General features: G+C 45.2%; 1 protein-coding gene across 1 annotated transcript in view; it reads right to left on the bottom strand.

Annotated features, from left to right (window-relative positions):
* Positions 1–3,142: 3,142 nt before the first annotated feature.
* Positions 3,143–25,866, bottom strand: part of CACNB4 (calcium voltage-gated channel auxiliary subunit beta 4) — a 613,027-nt gene continuing 590,303 nt past the window's right edge. Inside the window, exon 13 of the mRNA XM_069225181.1 lies at positions 3,143–3,836. Within this exon, the coding sequence (XP_069081282.1) occupies positions 3,576–3,836 (261 nt within the window). The 3' untranslated portion in view covers positions 3,143–3,575. The remainder of the gene's footprint in view (positions 3,837–25,866) is intronic.

Here is a 25,866-nt window from a genome sequence, read left to right as displayed (position 1 = left end):
ATATTACTTAAACCTTTTGTCTGAATATGTTGACTTCATAATTTTACATCAAATCATTGTGATAAAGAATTACAATTGTAATGGCTAACACTGTACACTTAAAGAGACCTATGGTATGAAAATGATTCATGGGCATCCCGTTGCTGGCTTTGCCCCGAGTAATGCAAAAGTTATAAACAATCATGCATCTGTGCTAAGTAAAATAAAGAATTAACTAAAAGTGTGAAGAAAAGTTATGTATGATAACCACTGATCCCAATAAAATTCATTTGCATCAGTGTTTGAAATATTCAGTTTTGGGTTGTTAAAGAGATAAACATTGAACTTCTTGCAAAAAATCCCTAAGTATTATCTCTGAAAATAGTATAAAGGCAAACTAAAAAAACATGCAAAAATAAAGAAAACATTTTAATGTTTTCTGCAATAAAATACACACATACATGTGATTCAACAGTTAGCCCCTTGTAAAATGGTGTAGAAGAACACTAAACAACATTGTCATTGGCACAGAATGCAATTTGTGCACTTCTTACAGAATAAAACGTATGGTCTAAAATTGTTCTCTTTTCTAGCATGGCATGGAAGACTTAAAAACAAGGCTTCAAAGGGCTACAATAGAAATCACATTTTTGCATTTCAAATGATAAAGCAGCAATGTTATTTTCTAGAAATATATACATACTTTTTTTGCAGCCATAAAAGATTTAGGGCCAAATGTAGGAAAGCTTTTTCCCATAGACACAGAATGGGTAAAATCCTTTGGTACATCTGGCCCTTAGTTTCCAAGCATTTAAGAATGACCCAATCGCTAATTCTGCTACAGAAGTAGAAATGAAGGGCAAAAACCTCTCTATTCTATTTTTATACTGTACTTTGTAGTGCATCCTTTGCAATCAATAATTAATGTACGCAAAAGAACCCTTGAAAGGGAACATGAAATGCTTCACTCAGTGCTTTCTTTCTCATGCAAATATGTGGCCTGTACATATCATTAACCCTGGTAAAACTACCATAGAGTGTAGAACTGTGCTATCGCATACATAAAGGTACTGTCAGGCTTAGCCATTTACCACTTAACTAATGTTCAGGCTTGGGCAAACACTGTAATTGACATGGTATGCTCTCTATTTGTCATTTGTTGAAAAGTGTCTCCTTTTAAATAAATAGTGAAATAGAAGGCTTATTTGGGTGTTGACAGACAGAATTGCTAGTGCTGCACCCATTTTCTGGAAACACACACTGAAAAAGATTTGGCTATCTTACAATAATACAATACTGGCTACTGTCACCATCAAGAAACTAAGCAGGCAGACTTGAACATATCTCTCCATATACCTACTTTGTAATGTGGGCTATGAAAACTTTAGGGCCTGATTTAATTCTTAGCGGACGGGTTACTCCGTCACAACAGTGACTGAGTTCCCGCTTACCAAAATATAAATCCCATTATATCCTATGGGATTTATATTTTGGCTGACGGGAAATCCGTCACCATTTGGACAGAGTAACCTATTCTCCAATATCTAAATCAGGCCCTTACTTATGATAGGAAACATGGTTTAATATCACATGCTTTAAAGGCAGACAGGTCAGTAGGCTTTTGAGAAAAAACACAAGCATATATTCACATCATTTTCAGAAAATGCAGTGTTTGATGTAAATACAACAGTAGCTGATTTTTGTAATGCATATTTTATGTTGGAATACTGAAGAAAAATTCTATAAATAATCATGCTCATTTTGATTCTCTGATTGTATGCACCCAGGGGCTATGCAACGGTTAGGGATTCTTTAATTGGCCCAGTGTAACACTTCCTGAATAACATACGGTATCAAACAACTAAATAATGAATCTAAAAAAAGTTTTTAAAAAAGTCAAGTTTAAGTAATGCAGATGATTGTTTTTTAATATGGTCGTTTGTGTGATATTTTGTGAATCTTTCGACAAGTTCACTCATATGATAGCTGCAGTTTCAAAACCCATATAACTGTGGTGTAGTGGCTTCCTTGCTGGGCCTGTCTTTCAGCCAACCCACGGACAGCTTTGTGAATTATATTAATGGTAACTATATTTGTGCACAATCAACTAAGTCAACTTTGTGTCATTTCACTAGAACATTTTTTACACATGCTAATCATGAAATCCTGAATGCAACTACAGGATATCCTCTGTGAGGTAAAATGAAAGTAAAGCCACTCAATTATGCAGGCAGCACGTTATAGAAAAAATAAAAACAAGTGCAACGTAGATCTAAAGGTGCGAGAAAAAACTTCACATTCTCATTGTCTTATATCACCCTACTGTCTAAGTGTTTCCCCTTACAGTGCACGGAAAGGTGTGCGGCAGATGGTCTTGTTGTCCACTGCAAAGGTATGCATTCTGCATGCTTCAAATATGCAGGAACAGAGGAGGAATGCTGCTCTCTAGATACAGCTGTCACTTACCAAGAGACCTACAACTGGCCAATTTGAATTAAGCTTTAATTACAGGATGCATTGTGCGTTCTGAAAATTAAAGTATGATGTTGTTTGAAACCTGTGTGGCAAACGGTCAGGACGCAGCTTTAATCCCAAATTCCGAGTGCCACATTTGTAGCTCCAGATGTAGTATCTTATATCGAGTCCACAATGTCAAAGACAACAAAAATGTTTGCCAGTCCCATCAGATGCGTCCAGCAACCGTGCCCAGTGTGGTGAACTAGGAAAATTAAAACAATTTCATTCGCCACCTCATCTTTATCACATACATGATTAACTTTCCTATTTACTCAGAGAACACCCGATTCCTTCTGACTGCAACAGAGGTCCATGTCGACACGGGTGACAATTAAAAGCATATTGGCAAATGCGCAAACATAATGTGCTTTACTATGACCGTCATACCAGAACATTTTTACTTCAGTGACAGAGTACTGTGTAACTGTGTCATCCCTTTCACAATATTTGGCACCATCCACGTCCCACATTTGGTAAGTTTGAAAAAAACATTCCAGAACTAGTATTGTACAGTGAAACCTACATATCTTTAACTTAAATTTAGCTTTTCAGCAAATATCAAATACTTATCTTTTTATTAAATTTGTTGGTTTATATCAATATTATAATTGTATTTATTCTTCGTAATTCTATTGTTATATTTTTTCAAGTGATTGCAACATGCTCGAGTAGACTTTCCAGTCAATTAACCCAAATTCCAACAGGAATTGGCTTATAAATTGGTTCCAACTGGAACTGTTTATTTGGAATTTCCAGCACTGGAAATTGTATTTTTACTGTATCTTTGCCTTGATACGTACCTTAAATTACATATTTAATCCTCTAATATATAATGAAGGAAACAAGCTCCTGGGGTGATGAAAATGCTGCACTACAAGAACTATAGACTGGGCAAAATGAATTTTCACCTAAATATATGTGGGAATGAAATAAATTTCTTTCCATGTTTTGCATCAAGCATTGGTGTGTGAGCACAGTACAACTGTGGTACACTTGGCAAAATAACGTGATGTGTTCATCTTAGCTATGTTTTGGCAATTTGTTTAGTGATGAATGCTATCTTCCTTGGATTCCTAAAATCAAAGCCTGTGTCTGGAGTCATGGCTGTAGCCGCCAGGCGATCCCCGGTTCCTATGAGGTTTGTAAGTGTCCTGGTAGGAGTCAGAGTACTCTTCTTCCACCAGAGGGTAATGATCTCGGCTGTGCTGGGAACTGGAAGACAAGCGATTCCTGCTCTTCCGAGCTCTTTCGTTGTGATAGTTTTCATCAGCTGTCATCAGGCTTCTTCTTTCAATTGGCGAGTTCTCCGTTGAGTGGTTACTGTGCCTCATGCGTTGACTCTGTACAGATCAAAACGATAGATTAGTTCTAGGTATTTGACTTTCATCACATACAAGGATTAATTCCTAGCTCTTTGAACGTTTGCATCCTTTCTTTTAATTTAAAGAAAATAAGCTTTCAATAAAAGCAAAGGACTACCTGTTTGTCATCATCTTAAAGCACCAGAGTATATAAAGAACAGCATTTTTACTGAGAGTCTAGTAGTTTATCACCATGGAAAAGCAGAGCTGCAGTAATTTACTATTACTTAAAATCAGGGATGGAGGAGTTTCCTGTAACCAAACTACAGGCCAACAGTACTGGAAATACTCTATAGTCTGCCATGCACTTCATTTACACCAAGCAGTGTAGCGGAGCGAGGCATTGCTATCGTTCAGACAATGCTGCATATAAGGGAGACTCACCACTGCATCTTAGAGATCCTAGAGAGACCAATCAGTGGCCACAGAAACTCCACCGAAAGATACACCAGATAAACAGAGCTCTACTTCTGAGCAGTGTCCACCCTTCCACAGCTGGCACCCTGATATCAATTTTGCATGAGATGCCAGGGGTGGGAGGCAATAGGCATCATATGTAGAGGGTATGTCATAAAAATTATGCCTGCATTCACAGCAGTTGTGATGGGCATTGTATTCCACTGGCAGGAGCCACCATCGATCAGTGCCAGGCAATGTGTAATGTTATTTATGTATAACACACACGTGATGCCCAGCTGCTGGGCAGTACAGATGGCCCATGTCTGCACTGAAGGCCTGGAAGACTACCTTAAAATTGAATTATAGCACTAACCATTTACGATACTGTGAAATCAACTCTTCAGGTTAGCACTATGCTGGCAAGCTGCCGTCACTCTTGGTACCAGGTCAACATTTTATTAGGATGGAGTCTGAACTCCATCCCTGGCCTCTGAGATGACCAGACGGGATATGTGATGCTATGTGCAATCACTTGATGGATTTGGGTTCTAGTGAATCTAATCTGCCAATAAAACTCCTTACGGCCACATAACATTCCATGGGATGTTGATTTACCACCCCATACCACTACTTGACAAAAACATTTACAACATATTTCTCTCTGACAGACTACATCTCCAAATACCAACCACTGAGTTAACAAGTTCTGTCATATTATAGCAGGGCAGATGTTTCTTTGTCATTAAAGCTGACACGTCACTGTTTAGGGATTCTCATTTTACACCCTTAAAAACTTTGGCCTCCTCTTACCAATATGAATGAAACTCAGAAGAAAATTGCATTTAGAATGTAACCTTCAGTGTCACAAATTTGGGGCATATTATCCAAAGGGATTAAATGTTATATGAGTAGTCCATTTTCATAACTTTTCCAAATAACACAAAGATCACCTTAGCAGGGGCGGCTGCTTCACAATGGTGAAGCAGCGTCACCCTCCTAGCTAAGCCAGCAGGTGAAAAATAGAACAATAGATTACTATTGTTTTATTTTTCAGCTGCTGGCTCAGCCAGCAGCATGTGCAGGGAGGGGCAGGCGCACTTAAGTGCGCAAGTGCGTTTGACCTGCCATCTAATGCCACCTAATGCCTGGGTGGCACAGCCCGGTTGGAGAAACTGCACAGACTCCCATGCAGTGCCTGAGTGGCAGACCAAGATGCTCAGACCAATCCCAGTGCTGCTCTCATTCTAGGTTTAGCACGAGAGCAGCAACAGGATTGCATGGGGAGCCTGTGCTGGTGTCCCAGGAACTGCTGGGACACCAACACCATTGAGAGGGAACAGGAGAGAGGCAGCTGGATGTGGTTTACACAGCTGGGTTAGAGAAACTGTACAGACTCCCATGCAGTGTCTGAGTGGCAGACCAAGATGCTCAGACCAATCCTGGTGCTGCTCTCATGCTAGGTTTAGCATGACAGCAGTGACAGGATTGCATGGGGAGCCTGTGCTGGTGTCCCAAGGACTGCTGGGACACCAACACCATTGCGAGGGAACAGGGGAGAGGCAGCCGACGTCGAGGAGGTACTTAAAAAAAAATATATATTTTATTTCACCTCCACCCACTCCCGCCCCTCTCCTTGAGATTTGCGATGGCTGCCGCTGCACCCTAGGAAAGTTCTGTTACAAAAAACAAAACAAAAATTTAAAGTTTGTTTGCCTGCACAGTTTTGAACTATTGATCTATTAAGCAAAAAACGTGACCAGTGGACTTAAACCAGTGTTGCATATGGTTGTAAATAGTGGCGACACAGAAATTCAGGAACGAATGAAATTGAATATTCATGCATATGCGCTGAAAGGTGGTGTATTTTTAAAACAACACAAATGTTTGCAAACGTCACTAGCTCGAAACACTCTAAACAGTAGCACCAGGGGACAAAGCCCACACACACCCTGGCATACCCCACTCTCACACCTATGACAGACAAAGCAGGTCACCAGTTAAACTGGTTACAAACATCAACCATAGTCGAATGTTACCATACATCAAACAAGCCACACCACCAAATTTGGGATGGATGAAGCACACGTCACAAGCTACAAATTAAGATGTAGTCAAAAATCAAACATACGCCAGCCACAACAAACAAAAAGCATCAACAAATTTGGTGTGGGTTAAGCTTGTTTCCTGGCAGGTCCAACATCCACGTCTACCACATCCATTTGCAGATCACATGTTCTTTCATGTTCTGAAGTCAGACATACTTCTACATGTGTGAAACCCAAATGAAACAGACAGCAGGTCAAGGCGTATTTTAAAAACCAAAAAAAAAGCTGAGTTTTGGGAACTGCGATCTAAACAAATCATGTAATATCATGTTTCCACATAGAGTGCCTGATTCACAAAGATAACTTACACTTTTGAGTACATTTACATCATGGAGTAAGTTTATTACTTTCATTATTCATAAATACTGAGTGTAAACTTCCTACAAAAATGTAAATTACATGTCACCACAATCAGAGTGCCGCAATTGGCTTACTCTTATGTAAGTCCCCCCTAAATCCCACCCTGACAGTTTCATAACCACTCTTACTCCTCCCTTATCCGTTTTCCCACCCACATTTACTACTAAAATGTATACTTAAGTATAGGGGGACTTCGCAGTGATGGTGGCGAACTCCACACATATACGTTGAGGTAATGTGGAGGCATAAAATTTTGTACACGGTTTGTGAATTGTACGTTTTGTAAGTCAAGTTCATATTGCCACCCCTGCGAAAGAGACAATTAAATGTAGCAACATTCTCTCTGAAGCCTGGTACCTAAAGCCGCCATCTTCCGTATGTGAGTGCAGAAAATATATTTTAATCTTCCAAAACTGCATCTCATTTAGAGCTAATGTATTTTAAAATATACTTTAAACACACTTCAAACCGTTTCAAATATGTTTATTGCCTTCACTGACTTGTTGTAAAAAATAAAACAATGGAAAGGGAATCTTGAGTTTTCAGCAGGTTATCTGCAAATGGTATGTCACTGCTTGTCTGTAAAATTAAGTGCACAACCAGAGGCTTTTCTGAAGTATCTCTTAGTACAAATTAATATTCTAAAATTCTATCTTCATCTGGTGCGTAGGCCCAGTCCCCCACCCATTTACTTCGACTAGTTCTCCGTCCAGTCTAGGCCCCTTCGGACCTGGCCTTGTGCCTCGAGGCTCCCGCCTCGCTCTCTCTGCATCCCCCTCTCCAGTCGCGGCCGGTAATTTTAAGAGGGGGGAAGGGCGGTGGTAGGCTACGCATGGACACAGACAGCTCACTCACACCCATTCATTCACACAGGCACACACACCCATTCACAACACTCAACAACAAATACACATACATTCATACACACACGCCCAGACCAAACATAAAAAATAAATTAAACTCACCTCAGCAGCTCCAACAAGGAAGCCTCAAAGATCCTGGGAGGGTTGGGACTGTTGACTCCCTCACTGGCTAATCTAAGGTCAGCCAATGAGGGAAGGCAGCAGTCCCAACTCGTCACAGAGTGGGATGGGGTCAGTGAGACTGCTGACCCCACCCCACTCTGTGACGAGGTATCACTGATTGATACTCTGCCCTGGGCGCTCCAGGGCTTAAAACTGAAGCACCCAGGTCCGAAGCAGTAGGTGGCGTTCCCCTTTGTCATAAGAGGAAGGGCCTCGGGGCTCCTTTGCTAGGCAGAAGAGGTCACACCCACAGGGTTATGACTTCTTCAGTCCAATAAAGTTCAGCTCAAGCAGCCAGGAGCCTGCCCATTTAGCGCATGTCCAACTCCTGGCTGCCTCCCGTGAACCAGAAGAGTCTATGTCAGACTGACTTTTGTTCAGCCTGACATACTCTTCACGTCAGGAAAAAGGTAGGGAAGACGTGGCCCCTGAGCCCGTAAGGACGGGCTGCCGCTGCACCTCTCTCTCGCCCTCTCTGCCACATTCTCTCTCATTCTTGTTTTCTGCTCCCTTCCACTTTTGAGGCCTGTTAGTGTCTCTCTATTTTGCACCTTTTTGTGTTTTTCTGCTCTCTTTCACCTCTTACCACCATGTTGGGCCCTTCTCTCTTGGTGCCTTTTCTCTCTTTTGCGTCCCTTTTGTGCTTCTGCTCACTTTTACTACTTTTTTCCACTTTGCGCCCCTCTCTTTTTGGTGTCATTCTCACTTTCTGACCTGTTGCCATTTCTGTGCAGCCTTTTCTTTGTGTGTTTTGCTCTTTTGTGCTTCCTTTCTTTTTGTGCTGTTTTTCCAGTTCTTTCATCCGGTTCTGGAGCTTCAGTCCCCCTTCCCTCTCCTGTGCTTTTTTCCCCCTTTCAACCTCCCCTTGCTCCTTAACTGCTCCTCCAGCGTCACCTTCCCGCCTCATCTTCCTGCTTCTTCTAGCCCCACCTACAGCCCCTGGGGCACCTCCCCTCTTAGGACTTACTTAATGGCAGCCGCTGCGCAACCGTGTAGTAGGCACACTAAAGACAAGCCTGTCTATGCCTGGATCGTGCCCAGAACTAGGAAACCGGGTCCAATCAGCCCCCACCACTAATCTGCAGCAATCTTTCAATCCAGCTCGTCAAGCCTCTCGCTGCCTGCAGCGTCACACCCCACACCTCAGTATCACCTGCATCCACTCCACTTCACCTTCAGCAGCATACCTTCACACGCCACCTCCCCCTCCCCATGTACCAACACCTTCACCACTCACTTGGGCAAACATCTTACAACACACCATACCAGCACCTCAACAACCACTCACATGTATGCTTCTCAAAACCTGCTTGTTCAGCAGGCATGCCAACGAAATCTCGGATCTCCTCAGCAACAGCACAATGAACCTCCTGTTCCTCACGGAAACCTGACTCAATTCTGTGTCAGCTCCTGAAATCTCCATGGCCATCCCAGCAGGCTACAAGATAGCACAATAAGACTGCCTTCACAAACCAGGAGGAGAACTCACAGTCATCTACAAGGACACCATCAAAAGCACCACATCCACAGACACTAACACCCCATTCATGGAACACATGCACTTCTGCCTACAAACAGCTTCACCATGAAAGGAACACTTGTATATATCGACCACCTGGATCACGAACCAGTTTTAGCAAACTCATTACAGGCTTCATTGTACAATTCACTATATTTTCCGAAGACTTTATACAACTCTGCAACTTCAATTTCCATGTTGAGAAGTCTACAGACACCTGCTCCACTGACTTCCATGAACAACATTGGACTCACACAGCTTGACACAGACCCTACACACGCTGCAGGACAAACCTTTGTTCCAATCTTTGCCACCAACAATATCACGTACTGTGCTGACTCATCACTCCCATGGACCGACCACTCCATCATACGCTTTCAAATCACCATGCTGCTAGTCAACGTATCCACCAGCATCAAACTACCCAGCTGGAGGTGGAACAAAATATCAGAGGCTGACTGGCTTAAACCCTCAAAACGGACCAGCCCAACACCACCAAAAACCTAGGCAAGGACCTCACCATTTTCAACAAATGGATCAAGAACTGTGCAGACTCACTTCCGCCTATCAAAAACAACTGACAAAGAAGAACCAACAAACAAGCCAGCTGGTATACAGATGACTTCCAGGAATCCAAATGCTACTGCAAACAGCTAGAAAGAATATGGAGATTCAACCACGATGCTGACGCAAGAACCACCTAAAAGACTGCACTCCAGTGCTACCACTAACTCCTGAGACACATTAAAAGAAGGACACTATCCAAATGTATAAAGGCAAGCTGCAAGGAGATCTTCTTGATCGTCAAAGAATTTATCAACCCAAGGCTGCAGTCAACACCATAACACCATCATAGGAACCTCTGCGACAAATTATCGAACTTTTTCCACAGCAAAACTGGAAAAACCTACGAAAAAGTTCAAACAACAATCTGACCTTGAAGATCTCATTGCCAACCTGACCACTTCCAATCAAGACAAACACTTGACTATATAGAAAGCAATCAGCAAAGAAGACACCACTGAAATCATGAAAACATTTCACTCATGGGCCCCAGTGGACCCATGCTTCCACTACATCATCAACATGGGAGGACCACTGATCAGCAATATCTTCACCCCCATCTTCAATGCCTCCATCAAATCTGTCACCTTCCCAGATGACTGGAAACATGTAGCAGTCAACACTTTCCTAAAGAAATCTTCGGCTGAGCCGATCAAGCTGAGCAACTTTTGATCCATCTCTCTCCTCCTAATTACCACCCACAGGGAATGAGAAGGTCATTGTTGCAAATTGAGCCTCTGGTTGGCAGAGGTATGCACTCTGTCCAAGTAGGGACCACAGTCATAGGCATGGTAAATTATACTACCTAAATTAATCTGCGCTCACCATCTGGTAGCTTGACACAGAGTGGGCTGGCTTAACTTAAGAAGCAATGTGTAAAGTATTTGTCAATACACTTAAAATACAGTAACACAATGAAGACACCACAAAAAGACTCTGCACCAGTTTATAACAAAAGAGAACATTTATCTAAGTAAAACTTGACCACAACAACAAAAATCCAATTAGTAGAAGTCAAAATATGAATGTTTAAAGATTAAGGGGGTCATTCCAACATTGGCAGGCGGCTACCGCAGCCCGCCAAGCTGTAAACGCCGTGCGGCCGCCAATGCGGCCGCACTCCCGCGGCGCCCATTTGGACATCCCCGCTGGTCTGGCGGGCGGAAACCAAGTTTCCGCCCGCCGGCCCAGCGGGGTTGTGGGCCGCAACATGGGAGCTGGCTCCAAATGGAGCCGGTGGTGTTGCGGCCGTGCGACGGGTGCAGTTGCACCCGTCGCGCTTTTCACTGTCGGCATAGCAGACAGTGAAAAGCCGCATGGGGCCCTGTCAGGGGGCCCCTGCACTGCCCATGCCAGTGGCATTGGCAGTGCAGGGGCCCCACGACTCCCCGTACTGCCAGCCTTTTCCTGGCGGTTCAGACCGGCAGAAAAAGGCTGGTGGTTGGGGACTCGTAATCCCCTGGGCAGCGCTGCTAGCAGCGCTGCCCTGGCGGATTACAACCGCCGGGGCCATTGTGGTGGAAAACTGCTGGCCCCGGCGGTGTGACCGCGGTGCTACCGCAGCGGTCGTAATATGCCAGGAAGCACCGCCAGCCTGTTGGCAGTGCTTCCGTCGAAACAGCCCTGGCGGTCTTGGACTGCCAGGGTTGTAATGACCCCCTAAATGTGAAATAGTGCTTAGAAGTCACTAGTGGTCAGAGGTTACTTGAGGTAACGAGGGACCAATGCAAATCCAAAGTTCAGACCAACTGCGATGAAGGTTAGGCCGGCTACAAAACCCGCACAGGGTCTGCTGAAACAGTACCTTTGATGGAGTAAAGCGTTAAGGACATGATGAGTCTGTATTTTCCATGCAGTCGGATCACTGCGTCATTGTAGGCTCCGGTGAAGTAAATGAGATTTGGTGTTGTTGAGCCACACAGAGTGTCATCGTCGAGACACGGAGGCTGTGAATCTGCTGTGGTTGAGCAGCCTCGGCATCAAAGGAGCAATGCAGCTAAATTTTACACACACTTGAGGCAATGTGTCGGTTATTGCAGGAATCAGCTACAGGAACCACTTCTGAGGCCCAGGACTGGAGAGGGGGACCTCAGGCAAGAGTAGGACTCACAGATGGCAGAGTCCAGCAGCACCAGGAGAGTTGCAAGCAGTCTTTGATGTCCCTGAGACTGCAGAAGAACAGGGGCAAGCCAGCAAGCCCTTGGAGGCACTCTGGGTCAGCAAGATGGATCCAGCCCTGTCCTCAGCAGAGCAGAAATCAGCAGGCAGCAAGGCAGCTCAACAATACAGAGAAGGAGTTCCTTGGAACAGTCAGTCCAGGGAGAGTTTCAATCCTTACAGCACAGCAGTCTTTACTCCAGCAGAGTTCTTCCATAGGCCAGTAGTGATCTGATTTCAAGGGGTGGGCAGAGACCCAGTACGTATACCCAAAAGTGCCTTTGATGTGGGGATGACTTCAGAGTATTCCTCCGAAGTGCCCAGGGCCCCCTTTCACTCCAGTCTTGGCTCCAGATTAACAGTTAGGGGTAATCCGCCCTTTGTGTGGGGCTCAGGCCACTACCCTTTGAAGTGTAAGTGTGAGCCCTTTCCACCCTCTCTGCCCAGGAAGATCTATCAGTATGCAGATGAATGCAGATGCAGTTAAGTGTCCTGTGTTGTACGTTTCTGGAGGGAATGCACAAATGTAGCCGTCACCCAGTCCAGACCAGACCAGACATGCATTGGAGATAGGTTGTCAGGCACACAGAGCAGTGAGAGCAGACATATGCCCACTTTCTAAAAGTGGCATTTCTAAAATAGTAATAATAAATCTGACTTTACCAGTAAAGGGGATTTGTCATTACCATACTAATGATATGAAACTTGATGCAGCAAATCCTTTCTGATCAGTAATTATAACTTACAAGTAAATTTAGGAATTCCCCATGCTGGCCTATGAGAGGAACAGGCCTCACAGTAGTGACAAACAACTTTGGGAATTTGTTTATCACCAGGACATGAAAAACCTAAAAGTACATGTCCTGCCTTTTACTTACATGGCACCCTGCCATCTGGGCTACTTAGAGCCTATCTTAGGGGTGACTTATATGTAGGAAAAGGGGAGTTTAAGGTTTGGCAAGAGGTTTTAAATGCCAAGTCAAAGTGGCAGTGAAACTGCACACACAGGCTCTGCAGTGGCAGGCCTGAGACATGTTTAAGGACTACTGAAGTGGGTGGCACAATCAGCGCTGCAGGCCCGATAGTAGCATTTAATTTACAGGCCGTGGGTATAGGGTATACAACTTTACAAGGGATTTATAAGTGTATTAACTATGCCAATTGTGGATACACCAATGTTACCATGTTTAGGGGAGAAGCACATGCACTTTAGCACTGGTTCCTGAGAGTCCCAAGGCTAGAAAAACGATACAGTGAAAAAATGGGAGATGAAAGACAAAAAGTCTGGGGTAAGACCACCCTAAGGAGGCCAGGTCTAACAGTCAACAACAAACAACTCACCAACAACCTCGAACTCCATGACTTACTAGATCACTCCCAAATGGGTTTTCAAAGAAAGTTACATGACACAGCTCGCCAACATCTTCAGATCACATGACATTTCCAACATATACTACGCTGATGTCACCCAACTCATCCAATCTCTGACAGACAAGTCCACTACCACCAGAACCAACTTCTCTGACTACATAATAAGTGTAGCAGTCTGGGTGAAAGGAAACTACCTGAAACTCAACTCCTGCAAGATAGACATGCTGATTTTCTGGAACAAGAATTCTCCCTAAGACTCCACCTGGTGGGCATCAGAGCTCAGTCCGAGACCCACACCAACCAACCATGCATGAAACTTGAGAATCATTCTAGATGACATGCATAACATGACAGCACAGAACAATGTGGTCAGTTGCTCCTGCTTCCAAATGCTCAGAAAGATTTTCAAGTGGCTACCCCGGAACACCAGAGGCACCATCATGCAAGTCTTCATCACACGAAGACTAGTATACGGCAACAAACTCTACTGGGATCTCCAACCATCTCCTCCACCGACTCTAGATCACCCAGAATGCCACAGTGAGACTCATCCTTGACCTCCTATGCAGATGCACATTGCACTGTATCTCAGGGTGCTCCACTGGCTCCCCACACATAAACTCTATCAATTCAAACTCCTCACACATGCATACAAGGCACTGCTCAACATCAGACCAACATTCCGTACCAACCGCCTTCATTTCCACAAACCCACCAGAGACAACAGACCTGTGCTCTGTCTCAAACCCCACCCCACCCCTCTCCACTCCAACACGGATCCACAAAAGCTGAACAGGAGGTCTAGAATTTTTCTATTTCACACCCAAGACCAGGAACAATCTCCTTTTACACATCAGAGTCTCATCTCAGTTCTTGAATTCTGCAAGAACGTGAAGGCCCAGCTCTTCGACTAATTCCTCGGTGATGACACCCATCACCCTCAGTCCTATACCTACACACCCTGTCCCAGCACCTCGATACCCTCCTTGGTGGTTAGCAGCATTAAACAAATCAACATAACATAACATAAGAAAGGTAATGTAAAAAATCAAAAAGGCATTACAAAGGAATACATGAATTTAGTATCCATTTCTGGTGAAAATGAAAGCGCCACTGACAGCAAGGTATTAAAAATGGGAAACGTGACATAGGTATTTTTCTTCCCATCCATACATTTTTTCAAATAAAACATTACAGATGCCGTTTGCCCTTGGATTCCTTGTAATTACTCAAAATGTAAATTCATTATTTGCACCCACCTGCTACAACACCACATAACAGTGTAATCCACCTTAATTTAAAAAAGATACGTTGTAATCTATCTGAGGTTCTCTGGTTGTCGACAATCACTTTTATACACAAAGGGGAGTAGCGTTTTTTAATCTACATGTGATAATAAGGGATGATAAATTACAGGTGTCTTTTTAAACTACACCTTCAAGTTTCATACCTGCAACCCAAGCTGTCATCACTATTGCATTAATAAACTATAATGAATTACGTGAGGGTAAATTAAACTGTACAGAGCCCAGGGATTATATTCATTCCGCTGATGATATGTTGAGCTTCAGAAGAACAGACTACTCACAAGAAACCCGAAAAGAAACAGAGCAAGTTGATGCTTAAGACATGCATGAACTTGTAACATCAGAGAATATAATACAAGAGAGCATAAACAAGATAGAGAAGAAATACACTATCTAACAAGGGTTTCTCGACAACGTAATTAAACTAGCATTTGTTGTCTGTTCTTATTTTGAAACAATAGGTTTAATCTATTGTTAAAATAAAATATCTTTCTTCAAAGGTGAAATTTTAAAGAAGAAAGTTACCAGTATTATTAGTAAACCATGTACTTTATAGGCTTCGTGGCTACCTGAAAAACTATTATTTTGTTGTGGTGACTGTTTTGTGCTTTAAAAAATTTAAAGAAGTATGTGGAAATAATGAAAGAAAAATCACAACTAGAACATTCGTCAACTGTAAGACCTCCTACATGGTGTATACACTACAATGTCCCTGTGGCTTATTTGAGGTTAACTGTACTAACAGGCAACTAAAAATTAGAATTACATATTGGTACAATAAGAAGGAATTAAATAAAATACCCTTATTACACTATGAAGAATATGTTTCCTCTTTACTTAAACTGCTAGGCATTTGTTCCCAAACATCAATGTGAGAGGTGGGAATTGGAACTGAAGTTATGCAAATTAGAATCTACAATTAAGATACATGTGGTGACAATATGACCCAAATATTTAAATCTGCATAAAGGCTTGTCATACTTTCTGAAATAACTATGCTCGGTTTAATCTGTAGAAAGACCAAATATGATAATTAACTTGTTTTAGTGGAAGAATATGCTAAAAGAACATAAATGTTGAATGCATTCCACACTGAATCTTGCAGAATGAAATTGTGCTCTTTACCTAGGTATTAGTACAATTTATTTTATTCATTTAGGATTAGTTCCCATTGTGTAATATGCTGTTTGTGGCTTTAATATGGACATAAGCTTGTGATAAATAATTGTGTTAATGATAAGGTAGCTTATAGAGCAGTCGAATACCTGTAGGTGTTTTGGCGCTAGCTCTGCTGTACCGGTGGAGAGAGGCCTCACAGTATGTTAAACAGACAGGTTTTCAGGGCTTTCCGAAAGCCCAAAAGGCCAGGCTTGGCTTTTATATCGAGAGGCAGGGAATTCCAAGCTTAAGTGGCCCCAATCGAAAAGCTCCTTCCTCCCTAAGAAGTTCTGTTGAATCTGGGGATGACAACATTTTTGGACATCACTGACCATAAGGTCCTTGCTGGAATATACCAGTTGAAACAGGTCTTCAGAAAATGAGGGCCCAAACCATGCAGCGCTTAGTAGGTGATGCATAAGGTTCTGAAGGTGATTGTCTGTCTGGGACCCAGTGTAGTTCCCTTATGGCCTTTTAAGCCGAATTAAATTTGAAAATGTTCTGCAGTAATCGTGCTGCTGCATTCTGTATCGTTTGTAAGTTGTTTAGTCACTGCTGTTGCATATTTAAGTAAAAGCTGTTACAGTAGTCTAATTCCACAAGAACAAGAGAAGTGACAACCATTTTCTGTAGGTCAGATGGGATGTAGGGAAGAATTTTTTAAATAATTTTTAAGGAGTGAAAGGCAGACGAGATGACCGAATTAACATGGTCAGAAAATGTCAGTTTGTCAATTAGAACTCTCAGATTCCATGCTTCCTTGACCGGGATAAGGACCTAATTTTTGTGGCCACCAAGACGGGGCCCAAAAGGAAGTCTGATTATGAAATAACAGAACCTCTGTCTTCCCGTAATTTAATTTCAGACGGTTATTGTTCATCCATCCACTGACAGCCAACATGCAGTCATGAAACCTGAACCCGTTGCTATTATTGCTGCCAGGGAGATGACAATTTGAGTGTTGTCATCCTTCCACCCCCTCTACCTGGAGTGACTCCTGGTGGTCCTCAGCCCTCAGAACCTGCCCATTCCACACCCACTGACCATGCATGCAACCTCAGCATCATCCTCGACTCCTACATTTCAAGAACTGCCAAATCAATGCCATTTCATCCTCCTGTTTCCACACGCTCCTACTGCTCTGAAAGATTTTCAAATGGATCCCCATTGAGTCCAGGAGAACAGTTATCTAGGCACTCGTCAGCAGCAAGCTAGACTACGGCAACGCACTCTATGCTGGCACCACCCATAAACTCCAAAAGAAAATCTAGAGAATCCAGACGCCTCAGCCAGACTGACTAATCATGGACACCCCCCACTGTAGCCACATCACCACTCACCTGAGAGACCTTCACTGGCTCCTGATCAACAAAATAATCACCTTCAAGCTCCTCATGCAGGCCTACAAGGCCCTCCATGGCATCAGGCCCGGGTACCTCAACTGCCGCCCATCAGACACCTCCGCTCCGCCGAACTGGCCCTGGTCACCACTCCAAGGATCCGCAAGAACTCAACCAGAGGTTGATCCTTTTCTTACCTCGCTGCACAGACCTGGAACGCTCTTCCACTACATCTCAGGCAAATACCCTCAATGCCTCAATTCAAGAAGAACCTCAAGACCTAGCTATTTGACTGAACTGCAACTGCCCTCTCCTAGCGCCCTGAGACCCTGATGGGTAATTAGCCACATTATACAAGAACATTGATTGACTGATTGATTGGTCTGCGTAGGATGTAAGAGAAAAGCCAAAGGACCTTATTAGATCAGCAAAGGGGGGGACATAAACAATAAACAAGATCAGTCTGAGCGAGGACCCTTGAAGGACCCCGCATGGAAAGGAAAAGGAATGAGATGCAAATTCACCTAAAGCTACTGATTGTTCATGACCAAGGAGGAAGGAGCTTAGCAAATCCAGCACTGTTCCATTAATTCAAAACTGAGAGAGATGCTCCATCAGCAGCCAATGATTAACCGTATTGAACGCTGCTGATAGGTCAGGTTCCTCCTTGGTCAAGTGAAAGTCGTATTTCCTCACATAGCTTTGATAAGTGCTGTCTCTGTACTATGTCTGGATCTGAATCCAAACTGTGTTGGATCCAGAAGAAGAATGTGTTAGAAGTATTTGGCTAATTGTTTATCCACAATATTTTCCACTGTTTTAGCAGGCATGTGTAATCTTGAAAAAGGCGGGTAACTATTGGGATCCAAGTCATTGAGGTTGGGTTTTTTATTAGAGGGAGTAGCAAGGCCCCTTCCCCTGGGTAGGGAAGTAGCCAACCTTGAACATGTGTTTAAAGATTTCAGTAAGCTTGGATGCAATTGTGTCTGTGACATTCTGACCGCGGCGGTCGCCGCCCGCCAAGCGGTTCCCGCCGGAAGACCGCGGCGGCCATTCCGGCTTTCCCGCTGGGCCGGCGGGCGACCGCCAGAAGACCGCCGGCCGGCCCAGCGGGACAGCCCCTTCAACAATGAAGCCGGCTCGGAATGGAGCCGGCGGAGTTGAAGGGGTGCGACGGGTGCAGTGGCACCCGTCGCGATTTTCACTGTCTGCACAGCAGACAGTGAAAATCTTTGTGGGGCCCTGTTAGGGGGCCCCTGCACTGCCCATGCCAGTGGCATGGGCAGTGCAGGGGCCCCCAGGGGCCCCACGGCACCCGTTCCCGCCATCCTGGTTCTGGCGGTGGACACCGCCAGAAACAGGCTGGCGGGTAGGTGTTCGGAATCCCCATGGCGGTGCTGCAAGCAGCACCGCCATGGCGGATTCCCTGGGCCAGCGGGAAACCGGCGGGAAACCGCCGGCTCCCCTTTTCTGACCGCGGCTTTACTGCCGCGGTCAGAATCGCCCAGGAAGCACCGCCAGCCTGTTGGCGGTGCTTCCGCCGCCCTCCGCCATGGCGGTCATGGACCACCAAGGTCAGAATGACCCCCTAAGTTATCAACTCTGGGGGGGCACGGATTGTTTGGGGATCCAGACTTAGTGGACTTGAGAAGTCACCTACCTCTTCTTTTGAGGGAGGAATAAGGTTTGACAAGGAGTTCTTCTTAGAACAGATGAGCAGAGTCCGTCTCTCCTTTAGGTGGAGGGAGAATGCTGGTGGAGAACCTGTTATAAACTTCTTCCACTTTGCGTTGAAACAAATCTGCTAAGGTGTTGCAGACGTCTTGGGTCTTACCTGCCATTTTATTAGTTGGGAGAGCTGTCAATTTAACTACTGCTTGAAATAATTATTTAGTGGAGTTGTTTGCAGATTCGATCTTTTGTGTCAAAAAGGAGGCTTTTAATTTAAAAATCATAATTTTGTACTACGCCAGACATTCCTTGTATTTTATTTTCTCTACGTCATTGTAGTCTTCCCTCCAAATTCTTTCCTGCCTCCTGCAGTTTTGTTTAAGCTTTCTAAGATCCTCTGAGTACCAGGGCTCTGAAAGTTTGCCTCTCTGGGGTTTAACTACCCTCGCTGGTGCCAGCGTGTTGACAGCAGCATTCAGCCAGTTGGAATAGTTCGAGATGAATTTATCAATATCATTGGAGCACTTTGGGAGGGATTCCTTGAGAGCTAATCTAAATAAGTTGGGTTGAATTTTATGCAATGTACGAGTGAAAAGTGTGGGGTTTGAATCTCTACTCATTTAGTCTGGTTGTTTGCAGGTGACCTCGAATAAAACAGTCTTAGAGACAGACCAAGTTAGCGGTAAAATCCTTATATTGGTTAGGGAGTTGTTATTAGTGAAGATCCAATCCAGGATATGTCCGGCTTGATGAGCGGACTCAGTAACTCTCTGTGAGCAAGCGCTGCGGTATTCGATATCTGTATAAGGTGAAAATTAAAGTGCCCTAGTACTGTATAATCATTGGAGTGAATATTTGCCTCCAACAGTTTGCTGATATTCTGGTTGAGCGTCATTCTCTGGCTAGGAGGGCGATATAATAAGAGTTCTTTAACCCCTTCTGTGCCACGGACGTAGTGGTTACGTCCTGCGGCACAGTGCTGCTGTGCCGAGGACGTAACCACTACGTCCTCGGCACACAGCCCAGAGGGAGCGCTCTCGCTCCCTCTGTGTGCTTCCCCCCACCCCCCCAAAGTCAGGGATGGAAGGGGAAGCCCTTCCCCTTCCACCCCCGACCCCCCCACCCCCCCATAATGACGTCAGCGCGCGATCGCGCGCTGACTTCATTATGGGGATATCGCCGCACAGGAGGCCATTTGCTTCCTGTGCGGCGTGGAGTGAAGAGGTGAATTCCTCTTCCCGGTGGGTGGGGGGTTTGGTCTAAAGAGGCACCGGGGGAAAGGAAAGGAAAGGCTTTTCCTTTCCCCCGGTGTCTCTTTGAGCATTCCTGCTGCCCGATCGCATTGCGATCGGGCAGCAGGAATGCCCACTAGACACCAGGGATTTCTTTTTTTGTTTACTTTCTTGTTTCTTGTTGGCGGGGAGCGGCCCCTTGGGCAAGGGTCGCTCCCCTTTGGGGGCAGATTGGCTACTTTTTAGCCAGATCTGCCCCCAATGGGGGCAGAAAACACTAGATCACCAGGGATATATATTTTTATGTGCATTTATGTGTGGGGGGGTGCCCCCTTGGGCAAGGGGCGCCCCCCCCAAGGGGGCAGAGAACTGTTGGCCTTTTCTGCCCCCCTTGGGGGCAGATCGGCCTATTTTTTTTAGGTCCATCTGCCCCCAAGGGGGGCAGAAGCCACTTAGGCACCAGGGATTGTGTGTGTAGTTGATGGGGGGGCGCCCCCTTGGGCAAGTGTCGCTCCCCTTTGGGGGGCATGTCTTTTAGGGCCATTTCTGCCCCCCTTGAGGGCAGATTGGCTACTTTTTAGCCAGATCTGCCCCCAAGGGGGGCAGAAAACACTAGATCACCAGGGTTTTTTATTTTTATGTGTATTTATGTGGGGGGGGTGCCCCCTTGGGCAAGGGGCGCCCCCCCCCCAAGGGGGCAGAGAACTGTTGGCCTTTTCTGCCCCCCTTGGGTGCAAATCGGCCTATTTTTTTTAGGTCCATCTGCCCCCAAGGGGGGCAGAAGCCACTTAGGCACCAGGGATTGTGTGTGTAGTGGATGGAGGGGCATCCCCTTGGGCAAGGGTCGCTCCCCTTTGGGGGGCATGTCTTTTAGGGCCATTTCTGCCCCCCTTGAGGGCAGATCAGCCTATTATTTTTAGGCTGATCTGCCCCAAGGGGGGCAGAAACCACTAGAACGCCAGGGATTTTTTTTTATGTGTTTATTTTTGTTGGGGGGCGTCCCTTTGGGCACGGGGCGCCCCCCCAAGGGGGGCATTGACCTGTTGGCCCTTTCTGCCCCCCCTGGGGGCAGATGGGCCTATTTTTGTAGGCCCACCTGCCCCCAAGGGGGGCTGAAGCCACTTAGACACCAGGGATAGTGTGTGTGTGTGTTAGTGGATGGGGGGGGCCTTGGGCAAGGGTCGCCCCCCACTTTGGGGGCACATGTACCCAGGCCATTTCTGCACCCCTTGGAGACAGATCAGCCTATTATTTTTAGGCTGGTCTGCCCCCAAGGGGGGCAGAAACCACTAGAACGCCAGTTTTTTTAAAAAATTTGTTTATTTTTGTGGGGGGGCATTGACCTGTTGGCCATTTCTACACCCCCTGGGGGCAGATGGGCCTATTTTGTTAGGCCCACCTGCCCCCAAGGGGGGCAGAAGCCACTTAGACACCAGGGATAGTGTGTGTGTGTTAGTGGATGGGGGGGCCTTGGGCAAGGGTCGCCCCCCACTTTGGGGGCACATGTACCCAGGCCATTTCTGCACCCCTTGGAGACAGATCAGTCTATTATTTTTAGGCTGGTCTGCCCCCAACGGCAGAAACCACTAGAACGCCAGGGATTTTATTTTTTTTGTTTATTTTTGTGGGGGGGCGTCCCCTTGGTCACGGGGTGCCCGCCCAAGGGGGGCATTGACCTGTGGGCCATTTCTACACCCCCTGGGGGCAGATGGGCCTATTTTCTTAGGCCCACCTGCCCCCAAGGGGGGCAGAAGCCACTTAGACACCAGGGATAGTGTGTGTGTGTGTGTGTGTGTTAGTGGATGGGGGGGGGCCTTGGGCAAGGGACGCCCCCCACTTTGGGGGCACATGTACCCAGGCCATTTCTGCACCCCTTGGAGACAGATCAGCCTATTATTTTTAGGCTGGTCTGCCCCCAAGGGGGGCAGAAACCACTAGAACGCCAGGGATTTTTTTTTATTTGTTTATTTTTGTGGGGGGGCGTCCCCTTGGTCACGGGGTGCCCCCCCAAGGGGGGCATTGACCTGTTGGCCATTTCTACACCCCCTGGGGGCAGATGGGCCTATTTTCTTAGGCCCACCTGCCCCCAAGGGGGGCAGAAGCCACTTAGGCACCAGGGATAGTGTTGTGTGTGTTTTTTTGTTTTTTTGTTTGTTTGAGGGCTGTCCCCTTTGGCAAGGGTCGCTCTCCATGGGGACACACTACTAAAGGTATTTTCTGGCTTCCTTGGGGCAGACAGGCCTATTTTTTTAGTAGGCCCATCTGCCCCTATGGCAGAATCCACTTAGGCACCAATTTCTAAATGTTTGATGGTGGGGTGTTTGTCAACTGAAGAAGTCTTTGCATTTGTGATAAAAAATGTTTTCCTCCTTTTTTGTTCTAGTTCAAAGCTTTTGCTTTATTTGCTGTGGCTCCTTGCGGTTTTGGCGGTGGTTGACCTGCAGTTTGCACAGTTGCATGTTTTAGGTAAGTAAAAACAATTTACTCCAAAGGAGTATTGTTGCCATGCATGAATGACATGTTTGTAGGGGGTGTACTAAATGCAGGATTGTGTGTGAAATTGTCCTTAGGTTTGTGCACAATGATATTTGTTTTGTCTTATTTCTAATTTGCCTTTCTTTCTTTATTTTTAGTGGGATATCATTGGTGATTGCTGTGTAGTTGCTGGTGAATCAAGCTTTTTCAGGCAAGTGAGCGGTATAGTTTTTGAGTTTATAACTCTTACTAACAAAGCTACACTTTGTTACTTGTCTTACACAGTGCTGGTTGTTGGTGGTGAATTTGTCCAGTTAATTTTAGCAGGAGAGATCATGGCTAGCCGCAGGATGACCGCTCAGCAGGTGGTTGGTATGGTTTTTGAGTCACAGTCTGATCATGACTATGAGACGGACTCTGCATCTGAGGCAGAGGAGGAAGTCAGAGATTCTGGCAGTGATGTTTCTGTTGGAGGGGAATCTTCTGATGATGAAGCCACACTCAGTGCAGATGAAGGGCCTGTTTTAGAGGAGGACATTGATGTGCCAATAGTGCAGCAACCTGGGGCCGAAAGGTTTTCCGTTATAAGACCTGATGTCTGGGTTGCCCCAAACATGGAGCAGCCAGAGTTGCCTGCCTTTACTGGTCTCCCGGGGTGTAACGCCAATACAGAGTACTTTATGCCTATCAATTTCTTTGAGTTATTCATGGATGATATGTTTTTGGAAGAGATTGTTGAGCAGACTAATTTGTATGCGGAGCAGCATTTGAGGGACAACGCTGCTAGACTTAGGCCACACTCTAGAGCTGCCCAGTGGATTCCCACAAATTTGGAGGAGTTAAAAAAGTTTTTGGGTTTGACTTTTTTGATGGGGTTGATAAGGAAGCCGTCACTGGCTTCTTATTGGTCTACTAGTCCCTTGATGGCAACAGCTATATTTCCAGCGACCATGAGTCGTAATCGTATTTGCTTCTTCTTAGGATGCTGCATTTTGTTGACAATGCATTAGCCTTGCCACGAGATCACCCAGATTCTGACCGTCTTTTTAAGATTAGGCCTGTCCTTGATCATTTTGTAGATCGGTTTTCGGAGGTCTATGTTCCAGGCAAAGAGTTAAGTGTGGACGAGTCTTTGGTCCTCTTCAAGGGTCGTTTGGTTTTTAGGCAGTACATTCCTAGCAAAAGGGCACGATATGGAATTAAATTGTATATGCTGTCTGAAAGTAGGACAGGATATGTGTATAGTTTCCGTGTGTACACTGGTAGGGATTCCAATATTGACCCCCCTGGTTGTCCTCCCACTTTTGGAGTTACTGAGAAAATTGTGTGGGATCTTGGTAGACGACTGTTCAATAAAGGTCACCATTTGTATGTAGATAACTTCTACACTGGTGTGCAATTGATCAAGGAATTGTTTAGAGTGGACACAGTTGCTTGTGGCACAATCCGTTCTAACCGGAAAGGCTATCCAAGGGAGCTTGTCTGTAAAAAACTTGAGAGAGGACAGTGCTGTGCCTTGCGGAACGAGGAGCTGCTAGCTTTGAAATTTTCAGACAAGAGGGATGTCTACATGCTAAGTACCATCCATGATGAGAGTACTTCCCCTGTGACTGTTTGGGGCCAGGTTGCTGAAGTGCGCAAACCTGTGTGCATTTTAGATTATAATAAGCACATGGGAGGTGTAGATAGAGTTGACCAGAGGTTGGAACCTTATACTGCTATTCGTAAGTCTTATGTTTGGTATAAGAAGTTAGCACTTCACCTCTTCCACTTAGCAACCTTCAATGCTTTTATTGTGTTTAGGGATAGGTCTCCAGAGTCAAAGATGACATTTGTGAAATTTCAGGAGTCAGTCATAGAGAGCCTTATTGTAGTGGAACAGGCCAGAGTTCCTAGAGAAGCAGTGGTGGAGGATGTGGCTAGATTGAAAGATCGCCACTTTGCTGAGCACATTCCTCCCACACCCAAAAAAGACTTTCCAGCTAAGAAATGTAGAGTGTGTTTTCGAAGAGGTATCCGGAGGGAGACTTGAATGTACTGCCCAGATTGTCCTTCAAAGCCTGGGCTGTGTGTCGGTGCTTGTTTTAAGAATTACCACACCCAGAAGAATTTCTGGGAACAACCATGAGTGTAAACTCATGTCTGTTTTGTATTTTCTTGTGTTTAGTTTCATGGTTAGCATTTCTGTCATGTTCTTAGTTAGAGCTTTTGTGTTTGTAGTTTTGTAATTCTTTCTACTTAGTTAGGGGTTCCTCTGTTAAAAAAAAAAAAAAAAAATGATGCCATTGTGTGTGGAGTGGGGCTTGGCTGAGAGTGTACATATTGACTTGCTGTTGGCTACTGCAACACACTGCCAGCCAAACACCAGTCCACACACTCCCATCAGCTGGTGTGATTGTTGTATCAGGCATGTGGGCGTATGTAAGTGATGGGCCCTTGAGTGGCGCTGTCTGTCGATGTGAGTGTTGTAATGTGCTGGGCCCGTGGCTGGCGGTGTGAATGGCCTTGTGTGTGTCATGTATGAAAGTTGTGTGAATGGACTGTAAAGCGGTTGGTGCCTTGTCGCGGCTTTTCAGCTCACGAGCTGTGAGTCATTGGTTCAGTTTTTTGCCTTTCAGTTACTAACAGTGCATTTCATTTTTGTGAAAGCTCTTGTTAGTAAAATTTGATCTACTGAACCATCACTCACCTTCGTGCCAAATCCAACCAGTATGTGTGGTAAAAATGACAAAACCTGCTCCGCTGTAATCAGGCCTCGCAGCACACCTGTGACACGCTAGGTGCCTCAGGTGGGACCCCGATGATTAAGCATGCCACCAACTTGGCTGGTGGGTGAGGGGTCTTTTTCACATAACCTAAGTGTGTTTCTTTTCAAAATTTTAGTGTTTGGCACATCACGGACGTATGTGGGCACATCAAAATGATATATTACAAAACTACCTGTGTTTGGGGGGGAGAGGGCACCTATGTTTTTGGTCCTGTGTGCGGCCTTCATCTAGGGAAACCTACCAAACCCAGACATTTTTTTAAACTAGACACCCCAAGGAGTCCAGGGAGGTGTGGCTTGCGTGGATCCCCCAACATTTTCTTACCCAGAGTCCTCTGTAAACCTCAAAATGTGCTTAAAAAAGCATATTTTCCTTACTTTTCTTCGTAGGATCACCACTCCAGCACAAAATTCCTACTCCCCAGTGTTCCCCTCAGTCTCCCAAGTAAAATGACACCTCACTTATTTGGGTCCCCAAAGCAGAGTCAGTCTAAAGATGTATAAAAGAATATGTCCTTATAAACTTGCTGTGCTATCCCCTCTATCTCTACAAGTTTTG

This window comes from Pleurodeles waltl, chromosome 3_1 (genome assembly GCF_031143425.1).
Source record: "Pleurodeles waltl isolate 20211129_DDA chromosome 3_1, aPleWal1.hap1.20221129, whole genome shotgun sequence".
Taxonomy (NCBI): domain Eukaryota; kingdom Metazoa; phylum Chordata; class Amphibia; order Caudata; family Salamandridae; genus Pleurodeles; species Pleurodeles waltl.
This window is presented reverse-complemented; position numbering and strand designations above follow the sequence as displayed.